The sequence below is a fragment of the Vicia villosa genome, linkage group LG6 (assembly GCF_029867415.1).
Source record: "Vicia villosa cultivar HV-30 ecotype Madison, WI linkage group LG6, Vvil1.0, whole genome shotgun sequence".
Lineage (NCBI taxonomy): Eukaryota > Viridiplantae > Streptophyta > Magnoliopsida > Fabales > Fabaceae > Vicia > Vicia villosa.
In genome coordinates, this window is record NC_081185.1 from 123,496,098 (window position 1) to 123,520,264 (window position 24,167).

Genomic DNA, 24,167 nt, shown 5'->3' on the forward strand with positions numbered 1-24,167 from the left:
GAGGATGATTAATGAACTGCCTAAGTGACTCCCCGTCTCTCTCTCTCTCTCCCTCTCTCTCTCTCTCTCTCTCTCTCTCTCTCTCTCTCTCTCTTTATCTCTATCTATCTATCTCTTACAATTTAAATATCCATTATCAAATTGTTAAACACATCGAATGAGTGATTGATTTGTAACAATTTTCTGCTAATTATTTAAAGCATTGGTTATATGTTGATTGTCTTACAATCAATTAGATTGTAAGAGGATTTTTTATATCAACAAACTTAAAGGAAAATCTGAAAAAATCGATCGTATGTCAAGTGTTCGATAATTTGAGACTTTGAATTTTTGTGTTAAATTTCATTGGGAGTTGGTTGCTTAGTGGTCATATTATAACGGTTGATTGAGAATTTAATTCGTTAATCATTTGTATCACTGTTATCCTATACTAAGGGTTGTACGCATATTTGAGGTTCCAATAACCAGTTCGGTTTAGACGATTTTCGATCTAAACACGATACTTCTGCTCGCCGTAGTTTAAACATTTTCGAAACCTTTGAAATCAAAAATTTAAACTTGGGATCTATTCACCCCCTCTATATAAGTTGCAGCCGTTTAACATAATTCGTGGGCTATTAAGGCTTCGAGTTGATTTCGGGCTAGGCGTTAACTATCACAAAAGTAGAGTCATCGAGATTAATATTCATAATCATTTGTTGGAGGTTGCGGCTAACTTCTTGTCGTGTAGGATTGAGGATAGAGTGTTTACCTTCTTGGGTGTTCCAATCAGTGAAAAATTTAGGAGAATCAGTATGGAAGTTTTTATTAGAAAATATTTCTTCTAGATTCGATTGTTGGAAGGGTAGGATCACTATTCTCAAGTCTGTTTTGTGTATCTTATCAATATTTATTTTGTCGTTTTACAAAGCGTTAGTGAAGACTTGGAGGGATATTGAAAGCATTTAAAGTAGGTTTCTATGGGGCGGTTCAAAGGAGAAAAGGTGCATTCATTGGTTAAGGTGGAGTAAGGTTTGTAAACCTTTATGCGATGGAGGTTTATGAGTTAGAAGCATTGAATTTTCAACTTAGCTCTTCTTCAAAAGTGGAAGTGGTGAATTTTGGAGGGAAAATATGGTTTATGGTTTATGGTTAGAGGTCTTGAAGGCGCGTTATGGAAACGTTTCTTCGGTGATAATTGTATGTGGTTAGACTTCGTAGATGGTTTTGCTTCAACAAGGGAAGGAAGGTTAAATCGGGGAAAGAAGGTGTTGTTTGGGTGACAGTTGTTTGGTGTATGTGGAGACTTAGGAATGATATCTTGTTTAAGGGGGGTTGCTTTAATTTAGAAGATTTAGTTTGGTCGATCAAATTGTTAGTTAGTTTGGAAGTGATTTTTTTTTAGAAAATATTTCTCATTCTAAATGTACTTTTACTAATTTTGTAAAGACCCTATTATTTATTTTAAGTAGGATGTTGTTGGTTTGGAATTTCTCATTTTTGTAAGTCGACAAGAATATCTCTGATTCAATATTTATAAAAGATATGTTTAAATAAAGTATAATAAATATATTTAATACCGTCTTCTCATATTCTAAAGAAAATAAGTGTACCATTAGTAACGGATATAATGGTATACATTTACAAATTTACATAGAGTTTAATATTTAAGGACAAATAAATTTTCTAATAAGATCTTAATAAAAAATTAATTAAGAAAGATGAAATACTTAATTACTTCAATACATTTTAGTTGACATCATGAATTGTTATAAATTGATCAAGAGAGAGAGAGAGAGAAATAACTTAAGTATGATACAATAAATGATTGAAAATATTACAAAAAAAGATAAAATCAATATATTTAAGGTAAAAGAAATAAATCATGTTAACTTGTCATAAAGGTACTATAAGTTAAAAACTTCAATCACTAGATTTTGTGTTGAAAAAAGCAAAATTTAAATCTTCAATAAAGTTAATACACAATTTCAAAAAATTTCAGTTTTATGTAATGTAAGCAATGTTTTAAAAATGAGAGCGGTAATAGAGGTAATGATGGTTTGTTAATAAATTATTTGATTATTATTTCAACTAAATGATTAAATTGGATTAAATCAAATATTCAAATAAATAAAGCGACCTCTATATCAAAACTATATAATTATTAAATTAGTTAAATCAATGACTCGATTTTTAAATAATCATAACACCTTAAAATTTTCAATTTTTCAAAATATTATAATTTCACATGTTCATTCTTCAAATTCAAATTTTAAACACAATGATGCAAAATACAAATCTAAATTCTAAATAATTTTGAATAAAGTCTACTTATATTTTAATTTTATTTTAAAATATATATTAAAACAACGTCATTTTGTCTTAGGAAAAAAATAAATATTTAATCCATCGATTTTTCAAAACTATGGATTCATCGACTTTTATCAATTTTGACCAATTTTTATCAATTTTCACTGGTTCAACAGTTTATTTGTTCCAACAATCAAATTAGACTGTCGATCCCTCTAATTTTTAGTTCAATCAATTCAATTTGGTCCAGTTTTAAAATAGCGTGCGTAACTTAACATTTTCTAAAAAAAAGTATTAATGTAATTGTTTTATAAAGTGCATAAAATCTCAAAATGACAATTAAAATTTTCTATTAATTTATTTATTCTTTCTAATGATTTACATACATTTTTTCTTTCAATTTACTTTTTATTTTGAAATTCTAAAACAATGTTAATTATGAATTTATCCAAAATATTTGATTCATATTAAAGAGAATGAATTATAATCAAATTATAAATAATCAAGAGTTTCTTTTGTTCGCCCATAGACAAAACGACATTGGAACTCACAATGTAACAAGATTCGAATCAAATTACTTATACCTTTATTTATGAATCCTTGGTTCCTCTTTCTACTATTATAACATTATGATTTTAAATCTTGGCATTAATATAAGCAAAATTTAAAAACTCTTGAACTATTTAATGTTTATATTTTTAATACATCTTCATTAAATTTAAAAGTATTTAACAAGTAGGAGATCTAATAAATATCGTCAAAATATTTTAATAAATTTAATTTGTATTTTAAATAAAACTTTAAAAATTAAACTAAACTATAAATTTGATCTCACTATTTTACTTGGTTCAAGATAATAGTTTTATCATTTCAAATCTCATTTCATATTTTTAAATGACGAGTCAATAGTGAAATATGACAAATTAATACATATTAATTTTATAAAATATTAAAAATAAAAAATAAACATTTTATTTTCATCAAAAATTATTAATTTTTAAATATCAGCAATTTATTTACATCAACACATAAATATAAATATTAGTCTCCTATTTTGTCTTTTTTTCTTTTCAATTTTGATCCCTTTATTTTAAAAATTCCTATTTTAGTTATTTCTTTTAAGTTTTGGTGTAATTTTTGTCCTCTTATTTTGTTTTTTCTAATAAAGTTAGTCTATATTTGTGTTCCTTTTTCAACCGAAAACTCAAAAGAGGAACCAAACTTGTAGTTTTAAAAATAGAGAACCAAAATCGAAAATAAAATAAAATAAAATAACCAAAATTATAATTAAATCTAAATATAAATACTGTTTCAGACATTAAATTCTGAACTGATAAATCACATTCAATTAACTCATCTCATACCTACCGGCAGAAAAAACTCTCTTCTCTTTTGAATGAACATCTCATTTAAAAAGTCTCTTCTCTTTTGAATGAACATCTCATTTAAAAAGTCTCTTCTCTTTTGAATGAACATCTCATTTATTATAAGTGCAAAATATAAAAATAAAATCAAAATTATTTAAATTTAATAAAAATAAAAACTATAATCAAATTTAAAAAATTAATTATATTTAACATATTTTTTAATTAAGACAAAAATTATTATTTATTTATAATTAAAATACAAAAAAAAATATAAATTAATATTAATAAAATAATATACAGAGATACAGTGAAAACCAGAAACCAGAACAGAATACTGTCTAGTTAAAGTAAAAACAATAATGTATGTCATTAATTGATACGTAAAAGCACCTGTGCATGTTACCCAGGTGGAACACCAAAGGAGCCTGGGAAACAACAGACAGCCTCCCATTTCAACCAACTGTTTAAATCAATACATCACCATCTCCCGTTACTCTCCGCACAGAAGAGAAAGAAGAAAGACATTCACGTGTCTCCACCATTACAAATTCTCAATCACCATGTGCTCTCTCACCATCACCTGACGTGGCAACCTACATGCAAAAATAACCATTATACATACTTTCTCTTCATCTTATATCATCATACTCTAAAACTATATACTATAATCAATTTACCATAGTGTATACTGTATAGTAATTTATTTAAGATGGAAAAAGATAGTACCTAGCAATTGAATTATGGTGTGTTGGTGGAAGTTTCAGAACTTTTGCAACACCTGGATGTAGAAACCAACCTACATGTATCGTCATTGTTTGCTATCCATCCGTCATTCATTGCTTGGTCATTCCTTAACCACCACCATCACCACCGCACTAACCCCTATGCGAAACCCAACTCGTTTCATCTTAACTCTGGTTTACAACTCTCCATTCACGTTCAGCCACACTAACCACACCCACGTTATCATTCAGAGAAACAGCCAAGAGAAAATTAAACACCCAATGAATCGGGTCACAACATTTGTACATATTCATAACTTTTTCTTTTTTTCTTCAACAAACCCATTTACAGTGGAAAAATCTGTCCAAGGAAAAATAAAAATGAAGTAGTAAAAAAAAAAAAGAAGGAGGGGGATGAGAAATTGAGAATGAGGTGAATATAGTCGTCACAAATGTCGTAAAAACCACTCTATATTTTCTGTATTTCACAAAAAACCTTGTTGTTTTTGCTAAAAATAGAACCAAAAAAACCTATCATAAAAACCTATCCATTATTGCTACTCTCTCCATTACATACTTTCATCTCCACTCAACTCTCTCCAACACCGAAACCAAAGTAGCTAGCAATGATGATGAACGAGGTTGAAGGAAAGAAAGTACTGGCTCAGAATACCAAGCCCTGTGCTTTCATGGCAGCTGTTGAGCCTCGTCAAGTTGAGTACATGAACGTAACCAAAAACACTGTCAACGGATCCGGTCTTCACCACCGGATCTATGGTGATACCTTTGTTACTGCTGCATTTGGAACTGTTCACAGGAGGAAGAGGATGGCTAGACAGAGAAGATCTTCATCTTCTTCTTCTTCTTCCATCATGAACAACAACCTCAGGACTCATCCATCCAACCCTCCACCTCCTCCTCCTACTGCTTCTTCCACTACCATCTCGCAAGTGCCACTTCCTCCAATTCCTCCTCTTTTTACCAAACCACCTTCCCAACAAGTTGTGAGTGTTTTTTCTCTTTCTTTTTTATATTTTTTTTTTATATTCAAATACTTCATAGATGAATTTTTTAGTATTATAAACTTTGTTTCAATCAATAAAAAAATATTTTTTAAAAAATTAATAAATTTTTTTTTTAATATTCACAGATCCAACAAACCCTAGACTTCTTGAGGGTTGATCTATTTTAGATCTGTGTTTTTTATTATAACTCACTTTGTTTTCTTTACATCATATACATTTAATTCGATCTATTATAGATCTGTGTTTTTTTATTATAAGTTACTTTGTAAATGAACAGAAAATGAATAGTATAGTAGCTTGTTTACTTTACATCATCATATCTTTTACTTGATCTTTTTAGATCTGTATTTTTAATTATGAATCACTTCAGATCTATTATAGATCTAGGTATATATTTATAAAAACACAATTTAATATTAATATTAAATAAAAGCAAGTGAATTTATTTGTTATATCAGTCAATTGTGTGGTAAACGAAGTAGTTAAACACAAGTCAGAATATTTTGATTTTGAAGCTTTGTTTATGTTTATGTCTATGTCTTGTACAAGAATTAGTAATATAGTATTGTGTCAGAATATTGTGTAACATGTATAAAAATGGAAAAAAGATGAGACTTTTAACTCATTGTTTTAGAAGAGGCAGAATCTATGTCGGTACGGATGTTGTCTGGTGAATCTCAGGGTAATGACCAAAAGAATGTTTATTCATGTAATGTTTATATGGTAATAGCACTTTTATGTTTTCCTTGTTTGTTTGAACTATGGTTCTTAAGTTAATCATGTTAATTAGTACTAATATTCTTGCTTGTTTGAACTGTGCAGGTTAAGTTATTAATGTTAATTAATACTATTAATATTCTTGCTTGTTTTAATTATGCATATCTTGTGTTAATAATATTAATTAATACTAATATTTGTTTCTGTTTGAACTGTGCAGATTAAGTTATTAATGTTAATTAATACTAATATTCATGCTGGTTTGAAGTATACATCTTTAATTAATAGTTACTTAATATTAATGTTCTTTGTAAACTTGCCCTTTTTCGTTTTGTTTGTTTTATGTAACGTGTAGTATATAGTTACCATCTTTGAGTTACAAAAGTTGAGTCAACAATGACTTTAAAATGTGATCTTCATTATATTTCATTATATATGATGTTTTGGTATAGATTGAAAGTTGTGATTTTGAATTTTGAGTATGAAAAAAGCATGATGTGAGTATTTTGTTTTCTATCTGATAACTTAAAATTGACTTGACTAAGTGATGAAATAAGCTATTCACTATAGATGGTTATTATGTTAGTCAATGTCTCTTCCTTGGAAGCTGGTAACTGCTAATCTTTGCAGGTAAGCTTAAATAAAAAGATAAGAAAATTATGATTATTAGTTGTAAATTGAACTTAATATTTGTAAATTTGTGTATTTCAAGATAAAGAATAATCATGCTAGACAATGCTTTGTACACCACAATTTACCTCCTTACACTGTTGCTATTGACTTGGTGTTCTTATGTTGAACATATTTAGACATATATGGCATTGACTGAAATGTTTTTGTTCAATGTTGTACCATATATTCATTACTAATACCACAAATGGTTTTGAAATATTTATTCACTTTTTAGGAAATTGATCATAAGAGGCTGAGTTTCCTTTTCCAAAAAGAGCTGAAGAACAGTGATGTTAGCTCCCTAAGGAGAATGGTCTTGCCAAAGGTTTGATCCTTGCTTAACAACTTGTTTTCTCTTGATGAAATCGATTATTATAAACCAACTTGTAACACTAACACTTTATTTTTGTAACTCACAGAAAGCAGCTGAGGCTTTCCTTCCTCACCTTGACTCAAAGGAAGGAATTCTGATCAACATGGATGATATCGATGGTGTTCATGTATGGTGCTTCAAGTACAGGTCGGTTACATGTAATTTATATATATAATATATTGTTAGTTAAATATCATGGTCACAAAATAAAATCAAATTAAATGCAACTACATGTTGAAGTAGATTTAATGGTAATTAAATTTCTATTTGAATAATGCAGGTACTGGCCAAACAATAACAGTAGGATGTATGTGCTTGAAAACACTGGTATGTATTAACTTCTTTTCTATATCTTTTTTAGAGTTAAACTTTACTTTAAAAAAAAATTAATTTGTTAATATTTGCAGGAGACTTTGTGAACTCGCATGGTTTACGCTTGGGAGATACCATTGTGGTTTACCAGGATAATCAGAGTCACAACTATGTATGTAACATGCAACAAAACTAGTTATACCGACCAATTTATTTTTTACTGTAAAATTCCGTCGAGTTTGTTTTAACCATGTATGTATATTTTGTCTGTACTAATACAGGTGATTGAGGCGAAAAAGGCTCTTGGTCGTGATGGAGATAAGTTTATGGAAGCAACTGTTACAAACAATAGCATCTTTCCTAATGATTTCGAGCTGAACACAAACTTCTTCGATATAACCTATCCTGAAGTAACCTATCCATTTCCTGAAATCAATGACACCATGAATAATCCCATGAATGATAACGGGATGTCGTTTATATATGACACAACAATCTCAAATGACTCACCATTTGATTTTATGAGCGGATCGATGACAAATTACTCGAAGATGGGATCTTTCTCCAAGATGGGAGCTCTTGAAACTTTTGGCTCAGTTGAGAATCTGTCACTTGATGATTTCTACTGAGGTCATTACTACATATGAAGGGCACTAACATAGTACCAAGACTCTAAGGTGGTGTTGTTTAGTCTATTTTGGTACTATTATTAATAAATATGCAAGTGTGTGTTTTGGATCTTTTGTTGTTTTCATGATAATGTCAATGAGAGGATGTGTGTGTAGAATAAAAGAGTAGTCAAGGACATGGTTTGGTTTTCCTCTCTGTCGAACAAGATTGAGACTACTCTATTATGTAATATTTATAATTGTTGCTTGATAATATCTCTATTACTATATATTTTGAACTATTCATTATAGCTTGTTTAATTAATCATATATAGTATTAGGAAATCATGTAGATAGGAAGAAAAATTTTAGTGTAGAGTAAGAATTAGCAGTATTTCTACACTAATTTTGAGAATCTATAGTGTAGAATTCTATAAAGAAAAATATAATTGCATGCATATATCATATAAATTGGGGTTGTTTTCATATAGTATATTCTTTTCAATTACTATTATGAACAAAAAAATTAATTTAGAGAAAATAGTAAAAATAATCAATTTTTTAAATTTCATATAAACATAGTAAAATTTAGAAAATGTCTTTGTTAATATTTAGCAAACTAACTATCTTCATTGAATGTTTTTACATTATTTCAAATTTTAACTATCTTCATTGAATGTTTCTACATTATTTCAAATCCCTCTGATAAGGTGGTGTGGTAATTGCTGATAGTCACAGAGAGTTTAATTTTATTGGAGAAATTTTGAGCAGGATGTATGCATTTGTAAAAAGTGAGTATGTTAAATTTATTTAAACTATTTTTTAAACTTTGAGAGAGCCTTTAGGAAAAAAAAACTATTTCAGAGTATAATTTTACAAAATAAATTTGTTTGTTAAATAGTCTAATGAAACTTTTGTCCTATACATGTGGAATAGGGGACATGTTGTGTTCTCAATCTTAAAAGAAGGTTGGGACTACTCTAAGTTGGGACTACTCTATGATGCTTTTTTTAAATAAAAAAGAAAATTGAATGGATAATATCTATCTAATTTTTTTTTATTTTTTTATTAAATTATTTCATTAATATTGTATACAAATTAAATCAAGATGGACATTTTTGAATATACGTAAAAAAAAACTATATTATTGCTAAACCAACTTTGACATCAAATTAGATTTATAACCACTTAATGTTAGAACTGACCATCTAATTAAATTAGATGGTCCAACCATGTTAGAACGGACCATCAAATTAAATTAGATGGTCCAACGAAATCGGATACGGATGGTAAAAACAAAAAATTTAAATTTTTAAAAGTAATAAATGATAAAAGTGATAAAGAAGATATCTCTTATTTAAAAGGTATTTTAAATATTTTTGATAATTTATATTAAATTTATAAATATTTAGATGAACACTAAATTTTTTATAATAATTTGTTAATGTTCGGAGATAACCATTTTTAGTACTAGTGCACTTTTTTAAAAGAATCTCTTTTATGTGTATGGAAAGAGAAGAAAGAAACGAAAAGAAAAAAAGACAGATGAAAGATTAAATAATAATTAATATACAAAAATATAATAAATTGATAAAACATGTTTGACTTTAATTAGAAGTTAGAATTCAACTTCAACTCAAGGTATTAATTTCTAGTGTTACGCACCTAAGATATACAATCCACAAATATTAAAAAAAATACAAAAAAATAATTTATGATGTTCATTTTCATAGTTTAAAGATGTAATCTAGTATAATTTATTCATAAAGTAGTAGTGTGAGAAAGAGTCATAATACATAAAGAATGAAGAAGACGTGTATTGTTTTACACAATATATAAGTCTTGTTGTGCATGACGTTGATATGTTGGTGATTGAAATGAATGAGTCCAAAAGTCATGCATAATTCATGAAACGTGCGATTTATTTATTATTTGAAATTAATTTAATTTAAAATTTATCCTATATCATTTGTGTTTTATATTTTTTTTTAATTAATATTTGTAATACTTTAACTAGTAATTAAAATTACACTTCTCAACTTTTAAACGTTTAAAAATTAAATTATTGTTTATTGGTTAAAAATACATGTGCACGTGGTATCCTGACAAGGGGATGGGATACTCCGAGATCTTAATGGATTTATAACAATTTAGGGTGGTTACGGTTTGTCTGAAGCGGTGAGAGACAATGTATGGTGGTGTTACAACGTTTACGGTAGTTTTAGAGGGCCAGTTCACGTGAAGTGAGTGTGGCTATGTAAGTAAGCGTTGTGCTTAGGGTATGAATGATTTGTCTCTCTCCTGTAAGGGAATAAGTATTTATAGAGGTTCTTGGGCATAAGACTTGGGAAATCCTGAGAGGTAGTAATCTTTCCCTCTTAACTGTGGAAGTTTGTTGACTAACTATTTTTCAAATAGTAGTTGTATGCCTCAATTCGTGTAACTGGTGGAGGAATATAGACATTGTGCACGTGTCTTATTAGGAGGGCGAGCCTCTATAGTACTCAAATGTAGCGCCCAGACTTTACCTTATGGGACGGGAACCCATGTGTCACCCTTATATAGAGCTCTCACAAATATAACACTCTCTCAAGCACGAGGACTTATAAAGAGCGAAGTGTCTTAAGACTTCTTTCGGGTTCCATCCTGCAGTCTAAGGCAAGCCTTTCGATAAAAGACAAGTTCAATATTTTGGGACGTGGCCCTTTTAAATGGGAGGCGAGTCCCTCAGCTTGGGGTGAGTACCTTAGTTGAAGGCGACCTTTTAAAGTGGGAGGCAAGTCCTTCAGCTTGGGGGCGAGCCTTTTATTTGAAGACGGCCTTTTTAATTGTACGATGAGTCCCTCCTTTTTTTTATTGGCTTAAGTTTCCTAATGAGGTTGAGTCATCTCCCCCTTACCAAGTGTCTCCTGAATAACTAAGATGCCAACGGAGAATGACAACAAATCATTCAGACGATCTTGCTTACTTTCATTTAATGTAAGTAATGATTGCCTATTTTTTTTAGACCTTAAAAACTAGTCAAAAGCGTGGTGAGAGTTTCAAAATTCTGGGGGAGCCTAAAAGGTTCCTTGTGGTTTTAACTCCCTTATAAAAGTCTCTCCTTCCACTTACTTTCTTTATTTTGTTCTCACGACTTCTTCAAGCTCCTTTGAACTACATAGCTTTTCTACATACCCATGATTCTTCGTTTACAACCCTCTCAGGTAAGGATATCTTTTTCTTTCCCATCCTTCTATAGTAGCTGTGAGTAGGGATTATAAAGAAATGTTTGAAATAGGGTTTAGGTTAGTGTGGAGTTATAGGTTTTAAGGGTCTTACTATACTTTTGACGAACAATTCCAACTTTTCCAAACAAAAGTGGGGGTTTCTTCCTTAAAAGATGGAGAAATGGTTATCTTGAAGGCTTGTTCACCATCGAAGAGGGTGACCATGCTCGTCTCTTTTGATCTTCCATCCATCTATTTCTACTTCTACCTCCCCTTTATAAATTAATGAGGGTTTCCTTCCCCTTTATCTCTTTTGCAGTGGAGGTTCTGAAGGTTCTCAACATCATTGTTGCACCCTTCCATCTGTTCCCTAATAGTTGGTGTTTTATTAGGGCTTTTAAGATGGTCTGTTATGATCTCCATCTGGGTGTTGATGGCAGAAATATGTTCCTTGGGTCACTCTTCCCATCAAACTTCACTATTGGTGGTGGTTTGAAGTTCTCTAGTACTTGAGCGTCCAAAATCTCATCTGAAAGAGGTTAAGGGTATAAGAACTTGTCTTTTATCTAAAAGTCTTCATGTTTTCACTCTCAGAGGGTTAGGACATTCACCTTCAAAGTTTGATTGGAACCATGTAGCTCATCCATAGCAACATACATCTCTACTAAGGTTTCCTGGTCGTCGTGGATGACACTTCTAGCTATGGTGGCGCCTTTTTGTGTCACCATGTTGGAGAATGTGGCTAAGGTGGTTAAAAATTGGATTTGAGTGTGATATATGTTAGTTTTACTGAGATCCCATAATGGGCGCCAATTGTATTTGTGAAATACAATAATGGGGGGGGAGCATGCTTGCCTGTATGGTTGCAAAAGGAATTGTATGGTAGGTTTCACTGAGTTAGTGAATATTTATTTCAAACCTTGTGCAGGAATATATATATATATAGGAGGCTTCGTGGGCCGGGTAGTGGAGATGAACAAATAGTTTCTCCAATATTCTCTACGAATTTGTTGGAGTATAGGAGATTGGTTCTTCCTTCATTCATACCACATTTTGATTGTTTCTCGAGAATATCTTGGCTTCCATGTATTAGCGATATGGATCAATTAATGAACATGGGTCCTGGTCAGACGATCTAAGTCACAACCAAGCAACCCAGGGTAACACACACCCATTTCCTTCTTGGCCTCTTGGGTTGTTTCTTTTTATACCCTTTGAGCTTTTTCTTTCCAGGCCGAATAATGTTTTCCTAGTCCACACATAACATGTATTAATCTTTCATAGTATCATCATAGTGATGAGAAATTATGCTATTTAAATGGTCGATGTATATCTTTTCCATCAATGGAAATCGTACTAGACATCTTCATGTTTGATTTATCTCCAACTAGGCCTTTTGAGGATCAACTCCTATGTGTTCAACCATAATGCCTGATGCTTTTAACATCTAAATTGTAAAATAATCCAGCATTAGGTAGATGTTGTAACGCTCGGAAAAACGATTATTTGCTTAATTTAGTCATTTGAGACAATTATTGAATTTTTCGTGTTTTGGGACGATTTAGTCAGTATTATTTCGGGATAACGGATCGAGAGTTAATCGGAAATTTTAATATTTTTAGTATTAAAAATATTATTGGAATAATATTTGGAGTTTTGGAAATTTTCTGAGTAATTAAAATTAGACCGGAAAATGCGAGACATAGAGTAGTTAAGGGAGTATACTGGAATAATATAATTAAGTGGGCTACAGTACGTGTAATTGGTGTTATTTGGCCCAAATTGGAATAGTAAGTGAGACATTTAGGTTTGAGGGAAAACCAGAAAAACATAATTGGAAGCATTTGGGAAAATAGAAGCAGAGGAAGAGAACACGGGCAAGCGGAATTCTTTGAGAGTGTGATCCTTTGCTAACCATTCTTTGAGACTAAGGTCAAGATAAATTTCATATTATGCACCAAGAAAAACATCTGGTGAGTTCTTGATCTAAATAAAAAGTTTTGTTCTAGACCATCAACCATACAATTTGGTGATGTGTTTTCTCTTTTACCTTTATAGAAAGTAGGGGAGCATTCATAGAATCTGAATACAGGTTGATCTCCAAGTTGGGGAGATTCATAATCAAAAGAAAAGTAAGTACAGGTGGTGATGCGCAAAGAACAAAAAGAAACGCGTAGCTTGAAAAAAAAAAGAAACAAAAGAAGAACAACGTTTGAACTTAGACAGTTGTTGAAAAAAAATAAATGAAAGAAGCATCGAGCTACGAATGAAAAAGATGAACGGGTGAAAAAGCTAATGATATAAAGAAAAAGGAATGAGTGATGATTCGAATGCTTCCCTAGAATAGGAACAACCCTTGAATATCTTCTTTTCTTTGAATCTAAACCACATTACAACCCTATAAAGACCTTCTGATTCTCAGATTCCACAGGACTTGATGCTAACAATACGGTGAACGTATGATATGGATATTTGTTGATTTAATTGTTTGGATGAGTGTTTAACCCTTTTATTCATCATATCTTTTGATGAGAGTGATTAGTGCTGATTCAACTGAGGTTGTGTAGTGTTTTGAACTTCTGGAGGTAATTTCTTTTCAAAATCTGTTTCATGTGCATGTTCTGAGTTTGCAGGGAGATGAAGAGTATCTGAGTTGGTCACTGAATTGAACCATTTGAAAAACTTTTTGAAAAACTTGTTGCATGATTGTTGGTACGTTTTGTTGTAATTATTGAGGTAAGTAATTTTGTTTAGGGACAAACAAAACTCTAAGTTGGGTAGAGTTTGTTAGGAGTGAATTAGTAGTGTTTTCATGAGTCAAATTAACTACCTTTTGAGCTAAAAGTTGAGCAGATCTTATGAGTTTTGAGGATTTTATGGTTAGAATTGAACTTTAGAGGTTCGATACTAATTGTAGAACAACTTGCGTCACTTTGGGTGTTATTTGTGCACATATTGAAGTTGAGAAGTAAAGACGAAGAAACACGCAGGCATAGAGACTCTGGAGAAGAGAAATCACAAAGAAGTGGAATGAAGCAAAGGCCGAGCCGCGACCTTAAGGGGCGAGACGCGTCATTCCCTCTGACTTGGGTCCGCGCCGCGCCAATACGTGCCGAGGCGCGATGGTTGCGTTACAAGGATAAATTGTTATAAATAGAAGCCCTAATCCTCATAAGAGAGGGACTTTTGGTGAGCGAAATTCAGAGAGCAATCCTATTCCAGAGCAAAAAACAACATCCGACGGAGAATTCAACATCAATTGAAGACATTCCCTTGATGGAGATGAATCCCTCTATGAAGTCTTGTGTGTTCTTCATGGCTATGGAGAGCTAAACCCCATTGTGTTGAGTTTAAGGTAGTTGTTAACCTATGAAGATGCAATTACTTGTTTAATTCCTGTGAACAATTGTTTAAGCTTTATTATCAATGAAAAACCTTGCTTTTATTTTATATCATTGTTGAACTATCAATCGAGAGATAGGGTTTATACTTTTGCCCTAGGTTTTTACATTGACTTGTTGATTAATACTCAGAGATGAGATTTTGAAGAAGTTTTCATAAATCATCGCAGTTAATTCCCTTTATCTTTATAGTTATTCTGAGAGATCGAATATCATACCGGTAGAGGTGTCTCTAGAGTGATCATTAGACATAATATCTCTTTTGAGGATGGATGAAGATAATAACTTAAATAATGTTCACATGTGGATTAAATGATCAATTGCATATGAATAGGTTGATGAACCCTAAAACTCAACATATTCATTCACCATTGTTATTCGTCTTTAAGCTTTTTATCATTCAATTATTATTCTGTTATTTGCAACTTGAGATTAAACAATCAAAACCAATACTTTTCACTAACTCATTATAACTCGACTATAGAACGGCAACAATATTAACTCAGTCTCTATGGATACGATATATTAGAAAATATTTACCCAAAATACTTTCAACATGGTGCCAAAAAAGGGAGGAACTACAATGATAAAGAATGAAAAAAATGAGTTAATCCCTACAAGGACGGTCACAGGATGGAGAGTCTGCATAGATTATAGAAGGTTAAATCTGGCGACAAGGAAGGATCACTTCCCATTACCTTTCATTGATCAGATGCTGGAGAGGTTAGCGAGTCATGACTACTAATGCTTCCTTGATGGTTATTCGTGGTATAATCAGATAGCGGTTGCACCAGAAGATCAAGGGAAGACGGCCTTTACTTGCCCGTTTGGTATTTTTGCTTATAGAAGGATGCCATTCAAGTTATGTAATGCTCCTTCTACTTTTCAAAGATGCATGCAAGCCATCTTTGATGATATGCTTGAAAACCATATGGAGGTGTTCATGGACGACTTCTCAGTTTTTGGTAAGTCTTTTGATAATTGTTTAACTAACCTTGCTCTTGTGTTAGAAAGATACCAACAGACCAACTTGATCCTCAATTGAGAGAAGTGTCACTTCATGGTGCATGAAGGTATAGTTTTGGGTCACAAAATTTCCCACAAAGGAATAGAAGTTGACCAAGCAAAGATCGAAGTCATATCAAAGCTACCTCCACTAATGAATGAAAAAGGTATTCGAAGTTTCTTAGGGCATGCGGGATTCTACCACAGGTTCATAAGAGACTTTTCTAAGATATCAAAACCATTGACTACTCTTTTGGTTAAGGATAAGGTTTTTGTTTTTGATAATGAGTGTGCCATAGCATTTGAAACAATAAAGAAAAAATTAGTACCGGCACCAATTGTCGTGGCCCCTGATTGGTCTCTACCTTTTGAAATCATGTGTGATGCAAGTGATATTGCAGTAGGGGCAGTTCTAGGATAGCGTAGAGAAAAATTGTTACATGTTATTTACTACGCTAGTCACGTTTTGAACCCTGCACATATGAACTATGCAACCACTGAAAAGGAGTTGCTAGCTGTGGTTTATGCCTTTGATAAATTCAGGAAATATCTGTTGGGTTCTAGAGTCATTGTTTACACTGACCATGCTGCTTTGAAGTATCTTTTTGCTAAACATGACTCTAAGCCAAGACTTCTGAGATGGATCTTACTTCTTCAGGAGTTTGATGTGGAAATTCGTGACAAGAAAGGGTGTGAAAACACGGTAGCAGATCACCTTTCTCGAATGTCACTTATCGAGGAAACAGAAGACAAGCGACCAATAAAGGATGAGTTCGCAGATGAACACATCCTCCCTGTTATTGGTGTACCTTGGTTCGCCGACTATGCAAACTATCTGGTAGGTGGGGTAATCCCGGAGGATTTTGATTCTAACCGAAAGAAAAAGTTTTTGTATGATTGCAGGTTTTACTTATGGGATGACCCATTCTTGTACAAGAGAGGAATAGATGGTTTGGTCAGAAGATGTGTTCTAGAGGAAGAACAAAGGGACATGCTAAAAGCATGCCATGACTCAGATTATAGGGGACACTTTAGTGGTGTTAGAACTGCTACAAAAGTCCTACATTCTGGGTTATACTGGCCTACCTTATTCAAGGACGCTCATCATGTCGTTCGAGAATATGATAAATGTTAAAGAACAGGTAACATCTCAAAGAGAAATCAGATGCCTCAGAATGCTATGCTGGAAGTAGAATTGTTCGATTTATGGGGGATTGATTTTATAGGACCTTTTCCACCATCCTTTGAGAAGAATTATATCTTGGTGGCGGTAGATTACGTATCAAAGTGGGTAGAAGTTGTAGTCTTACCCACCAATGATGCGAAAGTGGTGGTGAATTTCCTTAAGCATAACATCTTCTCTAGGTTTGAAGTACCCCGAGCACTAATCAGTGATGGGGGTACTCATTTTCTAAATAAATTAATGGAGAATTTGTTGAGAAAGTATAATGTGAAACACAAGGTTGCCACCCCATATCACCTCAAACAAATGGGCAAGTTGAAGTTTCTAACAGGCAAATAAAACAAATTCTTGAAAAAACTGTCAGTGCCTCTCGAAAAGACAGGTCAGTAAAGTTAAATGATGCTCTATGGGAATACAAAACAACGTACAAGACACCGATAGGTATGTCCCCTTATAAGTTGGTTTATGGTAAAGCTTGTCACATACCGCTCGAACTCGAGCACAAAGCCTTCTAGGCCACCAAGTTCCTAAATTGTGATTTTTTGAAAGCCGATGAAGCTCGAACGTACCAACTTTATGAGTTGGAAGAGTTTAGGAATCAAACTTATGAGAATGCCAAAATCTATAAAGAACAAACCAAGAAATGGCATGATCAAAAGATCCAGAAGAAAGAATTGTGGGAAGGACAGTTGGTGTTGCTTTTTAATTCCAGGTTGAAGCTATTACCTGGAAAGTTAAAGTCACGGTGGTCAGGACCATTCTTGGTTCACAAAGTATTTCCCCATGGAGCTATAGAACTAAAAAATCAAACCAACGGGGATACATTTAAAATGAAAGGACATAGGGTGAAACCTTACTATCAGAACAAGAGAGTGGTTTGATTGATAATGTTCGTCTTACAAGATAAGATGGACGACTGTCAAACCATGCGACGTTAAACGAAGCGCTTCGTGGGAGGCAACCCACGCATTTTTCCTAATTGAATTTCTTTGTTTTGTTTTTTGTTGTGGTGTTAAGTTCTTTTTCAGGTAAAGCAAGTTTCAGTTGTGGATACGAGGTCGGGAGAAATAATGAACAAGCGGGCAAGAAAACTTTTGAAGGTGGAAAACAGTGAAGCAACACGGGCGGCCGTGTTACCCAACACGGGCCGTGTTTCCTCCCCAAAGAAAAAATGGAAACAAACAAATTTGGATAAAATAGTGGAGCAACACGGGTGGCCTTGTTCTGCAACACGGGCCGTGTTACGTCCACTGGGAACATGCAATTTTTTTGAAACGTGACAGCGATCCAACACGGGCGACCGTGTTGAGCAACACGACAGGTGTTGGTGTTACGGATTTTTTTTCCAATTTTTAAGATTTGCCCATGTGGACCCTATCCATTCATCATTCCTCATCACCCTTCAATCAAATTCCGTTTCTCTTTTCCCTAACCCCATTATTTTCACTTTTATTTTCTCTTTCTCTCATAAACTCTTTTCTTCAACCTCTCTCCCTCACAAAAACCTAAAACCTTCATTAACACCTATTCAAAAAGCTTCAAACTTCTCCCTCCATACTACTCAAAACCCATCACACCTTTCACAAAAGTTGTTCTACTCCTCATCCTCTACAACCCTACGGTAACTTTTTCGCCTAATTCTTAAATTTTTTGTTTTGTCATTTTCTCTTGTAGGTACCAATCATGCCACCCAAAAAGAGCAACACGGGTAAGCAAGTCGCTACTACCTCTGGAACACGTAAACGCCCAGTACGCCAATCCAACCCTCACGCCATTCTCTTTGAGGACAAAAAACATCACAAAAGGTACATGACCCATGTCAAACGGAAACTCACACCGACAAGGTATATCTGTGAAAACACCATGAACACTCTAGGCATAAAAACTGAAATTGACAGATTATTTCATACTGTGGGCATGCTGGAATTTATGTATTTAGAGGCACCATCATATGAACGCCTTACTCCTGAGTTTCTGAGCACCATTGAGTTTAAGTTAGAGAAGAAGTGGAATGGGTCCACCAAGTACTACTTTGATACCCTTAAGCTCCGTCTATTTAACAAAGACCATGAGTTAACTGTAGAGGAGTTAGGTGGTGTCCTCGGCTTGCCCATCTACGGACCTGGGTCTGTTCCGGATGAATTTCCGGTACAACAATTTTGGGGAGATATCACAGGTTTGGAAGCTTATGTCGCCGCGAGCGCTAAGTCATCATGGATTCAGAATATGTGTATTCGGTATGCCCAAAAAGGTCTTGCATACACAATGTTTGGCAGGGGTGACAGCCATGGCGTTGCAACCATGAGGGAAATTTTTTTCCTCTATGCCATGTTAAACCATGATGTGCTTAATGCAGCAGCGTTCGTGGCTGATTTTTTGGGAAAAATGGGTCGTGCTACTTCTGGTGGAATTTCTGTAGGGGTTCTTATCACCCAAACTGCTGTTCATTTTGGGTATAAAGATTTATTGTAGGCCGACACTTCTATTTAGGGTAAGATTAAAATTGATATGGAATCTCTCATCGATCAGTCCATGATTTCCATTACTAACGGTGGTTATTGGTTTGTAAGTAGAAATAGATTTCTGTTTGAATTGCCTGACCCTGAAAAAGCCAACACTTTTAATCGTGCTAACTGGCTATATACTGATGTCGTTCACGATGAGGACGACCAAGATGCTAGTTTTGATGCAAGTGACCAGGGAGATGAAGAAGCGCCGACACAAACTCAGTTCACACTGGCGCCCCTCATTTTAACTCCCATGGTTTAGGATCCTCCTCTATGGCTCCGAATTAGTGGGAATGGGTCTGCTCTAAAATTGGGTATCTCAGAACTAAGCAAACTAGACAAGGCGAGGAGCAGACCCGCCAAGGACTTATGATAACAGATATGCACGAGATGATGCAACGTCTAATGTTGCAATTTCCACCACCCCCTCAATAGGTCCGGTATGTACCTCTGTTAGGTGCCAAATTGTGTTAATATTTAGTTTAATTAGTGGCACCTTTCGACCGATTTTATCGAGTATGCTTTTAATTCTCTGAAGTTTTAGATAATTATTTATAGTTTATAACTTTTAGCTTTCATTTTATGTTAATATGTGTTTTAGTTATGATTGTGTAGGTTTTAGCTCATTTTGGGAAGCTTGGAGCTTGTTTTGGCCTTGATTGAAGACTGCTGGGCAGAGATGTGCGCGCGTCGTGCGGTGATATGGGCGCGTCGCGCCCTGGCCAAGATATTTTGTGAAGCTGGAGGCAGAGAGTTGCGCGCGTCGCGCGTCTGGGCGGTTTATCTTTTAAGTGTATTGGCGCGTAGCGCGCTGGAGGGCGCGACGCGCCCTGGACAGAAAACAGAATTACTATAAAAGGAGCAATTCAGATATTTTCCTTCTTCTTGATCATTTTTAGAGCTCAAGGAACCCAAATATACTGTAGTAAACTGAGAATTGAAGAATCGAAGCTTTGATCATCGATTAATCGCCGTAGATGCTTGTTGTTATTCATCCTTTCCTTCTTGAGCAAGCTACCATTTTCATGGATAGCTAAATCTCTTTTGTATCAAGATAAGATGTAATCTTCCTAGACTTTTGTATGTATTTCTTGTGAATATATTATGTATGAACAAGTGATGATCAATATAGATGGTTTAGTTTGTTTAATAAAGCTTTTCTTTGGTATAAGTGTTTGAGACATCAATGTTTGTATCTAGACCTAACTTTATCATCTATAAAACTATAAGTTGCAGACATGGATTTAGCGTTTGATGTTTACTTAGTATCGGTTTTAAAACGTTATTTGTATTGTTTAAATGGTGGAGAAATCGTCGGTTAAACAATACGGTAAATCTAGCTATATCGTTGCGGACACGGACGGTATAGACGTCGATACATAATTATATTGATCGTTAACGAGTTCATATACATATATTTATAAGGATACATACAAATTTAGGTCGATGAGATCGATTCTTGATACATTTTCTTTAACTTAGAACTTTCATAAATTTACTCTTTGCTACTAAAATTGTTGAATGATCTTTTGCAAACCCAAAACTAAAGTAACATTAATTCAAGACAAAATAGGCTATAGAACGGCAGTGATATCGCAATAATCCCTGTGGATACGATATAAACGAAAAGTACACCACAATACTCTTTCAACAACCTCTCACTCTTGTACTAAAACATTGCGGACAATGTTTAGTTCAGGTTTGGGGGAATGTCTATTTATTGATTTCAATATTTCTATTTACCTTTTTAAATTTTGATTTTATGTCAGTACTTTGTTTGTAGTTTGTGTGTTTATCTAGGACATGTGAGTGCATGATGCAGAAGTTGTTATCAGGACAAGTGATGAAAATCTGAGATAGTGGACAAATATGCACCCCATAGTTGATGAAAGGAACCCCCCAAAAGTTGGAACTATTAAACTTAATGATCAGATGCACTTTCGAGCTTTAAACCAGACAATAGACTTGTAGACCTGGGGAGGAGATAAAGCTATACCATACAAGAGGTGTTTTGGACCTAGTGAGCTTGACCAAACATGGTGAGGATTATAAAAAGCCAAATACAAAATCATCATAAGAGTTCGTCAGGTATGTCATCGTTACTTTTAGTTTGTGTAAGTATTTGTTGGAATTTCTATGCACATGTATACACACTGAGGCACTTGTTTGTTTTAACCCAGGGCCTTTCAAGCCAACCTTTTCACGCTATCCTTTATCAACCCAACTTGAGCCGTATATCCTTTCGTTTGTTTGTTAACTGCATAATTTAACCAGTAGCCCAAACACTTCCTCACTCTGCTTAGATAAGGGTTGTTGAGTTCTGATCTGTGAAACTTCTTAAGTTTGGGGTCGATACACCGAAAACAGAAAAGAGTAGGTAAGTGCAGTAGAAAAAAATAGTAATATAGATGATGAGGAAATTTGAAGAAGAAAAAAAGAGAAAAGAAATGATGAGTACAAAATCACTTGCCTATATGAGGATTTGATTTGAAAATGAAGCTTTGAAAGAAAAGAAATGCTCAAAGAAATACATGAGTAGGAAATCAAGAATTCTAAGAAACAGTGTCCGACACTTGTGATTGTGAACAGTGAAATAACATGGTGATTGAAGTAGCAACCCTGACTCTGAGCCAAAAGCCATTAGTTTTTCCCGTTTGTTTGTTCATACCACCTTGTCCCTTAGCCCCGTTACAACCTTGAAAGACCTCAAAAAGTGTGTGTGGTGTGTGTATGAGATGAAGATAAATGTTATACAAACTTATGAGCTGACTTTGCATGCTTTGATTATTGAGTGCAAACACTTTAACCCGAGAGCTTTGGTGAGAGTGTGAAAAGTTGACAGGTAAAGAGATACCTCGATGTGGAAGTATAGCTGAATCGCTAAATTCGGGAAAGAAGAAAATGTTGAAAGGCCAAAAGAAAGGAAGTTGCGAAAGATCTCAGTAGTACTGTGGTAAGATGATTGTGAATATTTTGGGGGATCCTTGTTTGTTTCTCGAGCATCGCTTGAGGACAAGTAATGAGATAAGTTTGGGGTTGTGATCGGTCGCGATTCTCACTATGTTTTTGTCACTTTCCTGACGACAATCTAGGTGTTTTGCATTGCTTCATGTCATAGTTTAGTCTTTTCGAGTCCATTTAAGTGTTTCTGCTTGCATTTACTTTTTAGAGCCTTTAATTAGTTTTCGAGTTATTTTCCTATTTTATGCATTGGTTTTGTTATAGTGATGTGTCTCAGGTCTTTAAAATTGTCCATGGTATGCGTTGCAGGAAGTTGGTGAAGCCTAAAGTTGCAAGAAAGAAAGAAGAAAAAAAATACCAGAGAAGCAACACGAGCGCCCGTGTTACACGACCCGTGTTGCTGTGCTTGTAGCAAAGAAGAAGAAAATGGAAGACAGGGGAGCAACACGGGCACTCGTGTTACACAACACGACCCGTGTTGCAGCTCCTGAGTGCAGGAGTACAAATTTTGGAATCCAGAAGGTCAACACGAGCACCCGTGTTGCACAACATGGCCCGTGTTGGAGAGTTATGCTGATTTTGGGTATTTTTAGTTTTTAACTCCAATAAAGATCCATAAGGGTGTTTTGGTATTTTCCGACTAAAAAGAAGGGTTTGCAACATATAGTGGATGATGGAGAGGAGATGGATATCTTTTGACACGAGAGAAAAACTTGAAGATTAAAAAGCAACGTATGAGATTGTTGAAGAACGAAGATCATTCATGAGCAAAAACAATTGAAGATCAAAAAATCTCTCAATTATTTGTAATGTTTAACTTTTATATCTTTGAATTTCTTTTGAACAGTATGAGTAGCTAAATCCCCCAATGCTAGGGGGTGTCCCTGATTTGGTTTGTAATGACTTTGATATTCGGATTTGATCAATTCCATGTTCTAGTTATTCATTTCAATTGTATACTGTTTTTAATGCTTTCTTTATCGGACCAATAAAGATTGTTGTATGGTTAACAATTTGCCGAGCCGCAATTGTTAAGGTTTGTATACGATTAAACCATAGTAGATATAACCTAAGACTAGGGATACCCTATGGTCACTAAGAAACTCTTGATAATAAAAGCTTGGTTTTATCTTATGTCTCTAAGGACTTAGGTATTAAGATGAAAAGCCAAAGGTTTTCTCAATAAGGACTTATGAGAAAATACCCTAATGATTTGGTAATTGAATATCATTAACTTGTTGGAGAGATCTCAATTCAGGGTTGTTACAGAGCAAATCATAAACCTTACCTTGGCATATAACTCATATTAGTGAAAAAGCATCAATTCACTTTTTGCTTATTTTAATTTACCATTAGAAATTATAATTAAATAACAAACCCCATGTTCTTTTTATTTAATTGAATAATTATAATAATTTATATTCCAACGCAGTCCTCGAGATCGATACTTGGAATTAACCTTTTTATTACTACATCGTGAAAATAGTACACTTGATATTTTTCCGATCAATATACACATAGGCGTCAGACCTATTAGATATTATAAAAGAAATTCTCAGCTTTTTTGGTATAAATCAGAGGACCAAAATTCTCCATCAAGATGTTTAACACTGCTAAGTGCTCGTGGCTAAATTCAAACCCATGACCTTTGGTTAAGCTGTAAGAGACCTTACCATCCCAAATCAAGTGATCTTGGGATATTATTTTTTATTAGGGGTGGTAAATGGACATGTCTGCCCCGTAAAAAACAAGTTGGAGTGGACTTTGTTAAGGGTGTAGGCTTAAAACTTTGACCCGCTCTGTAAAAAAATGAACT

At 33.8% G+C, this 24,167-nt stretch overlaps 1 protein-coding gene across 1 annotated transcript; it reads left to right on the plus strand.

Moving 5' to 3' along the window:
- The first annotated feature begins 4,811 nt into the window (after positions 1-4,811).
- Positions 4,812-8,359, plus strand: LOC131612267 (B3 domain-containing transcription factor FUS3-like). Its single transcript, XM_058884073.1, has 6 exons — positions 4,812-5,382; positions 7,028-7,117; positions 7,212-7,312; positions 7,446-7,492; positions 7,573-7,649; positions 7,759-8,359. The coding sequence occupies exons 1-6, from the start codon at positions 5,005-5,007 to the stop codon at positions 8,104-8,106; spliced, it is 1,041 nt and encodes a 346-aa protein (XP_058740056.1). The 5' UTR covers positions 4,812-5,004; the 3' UTR covers positions 8,107-8,359.
- Positions 8,360-24,167: the final 15,808 nt, after the last annotated feature.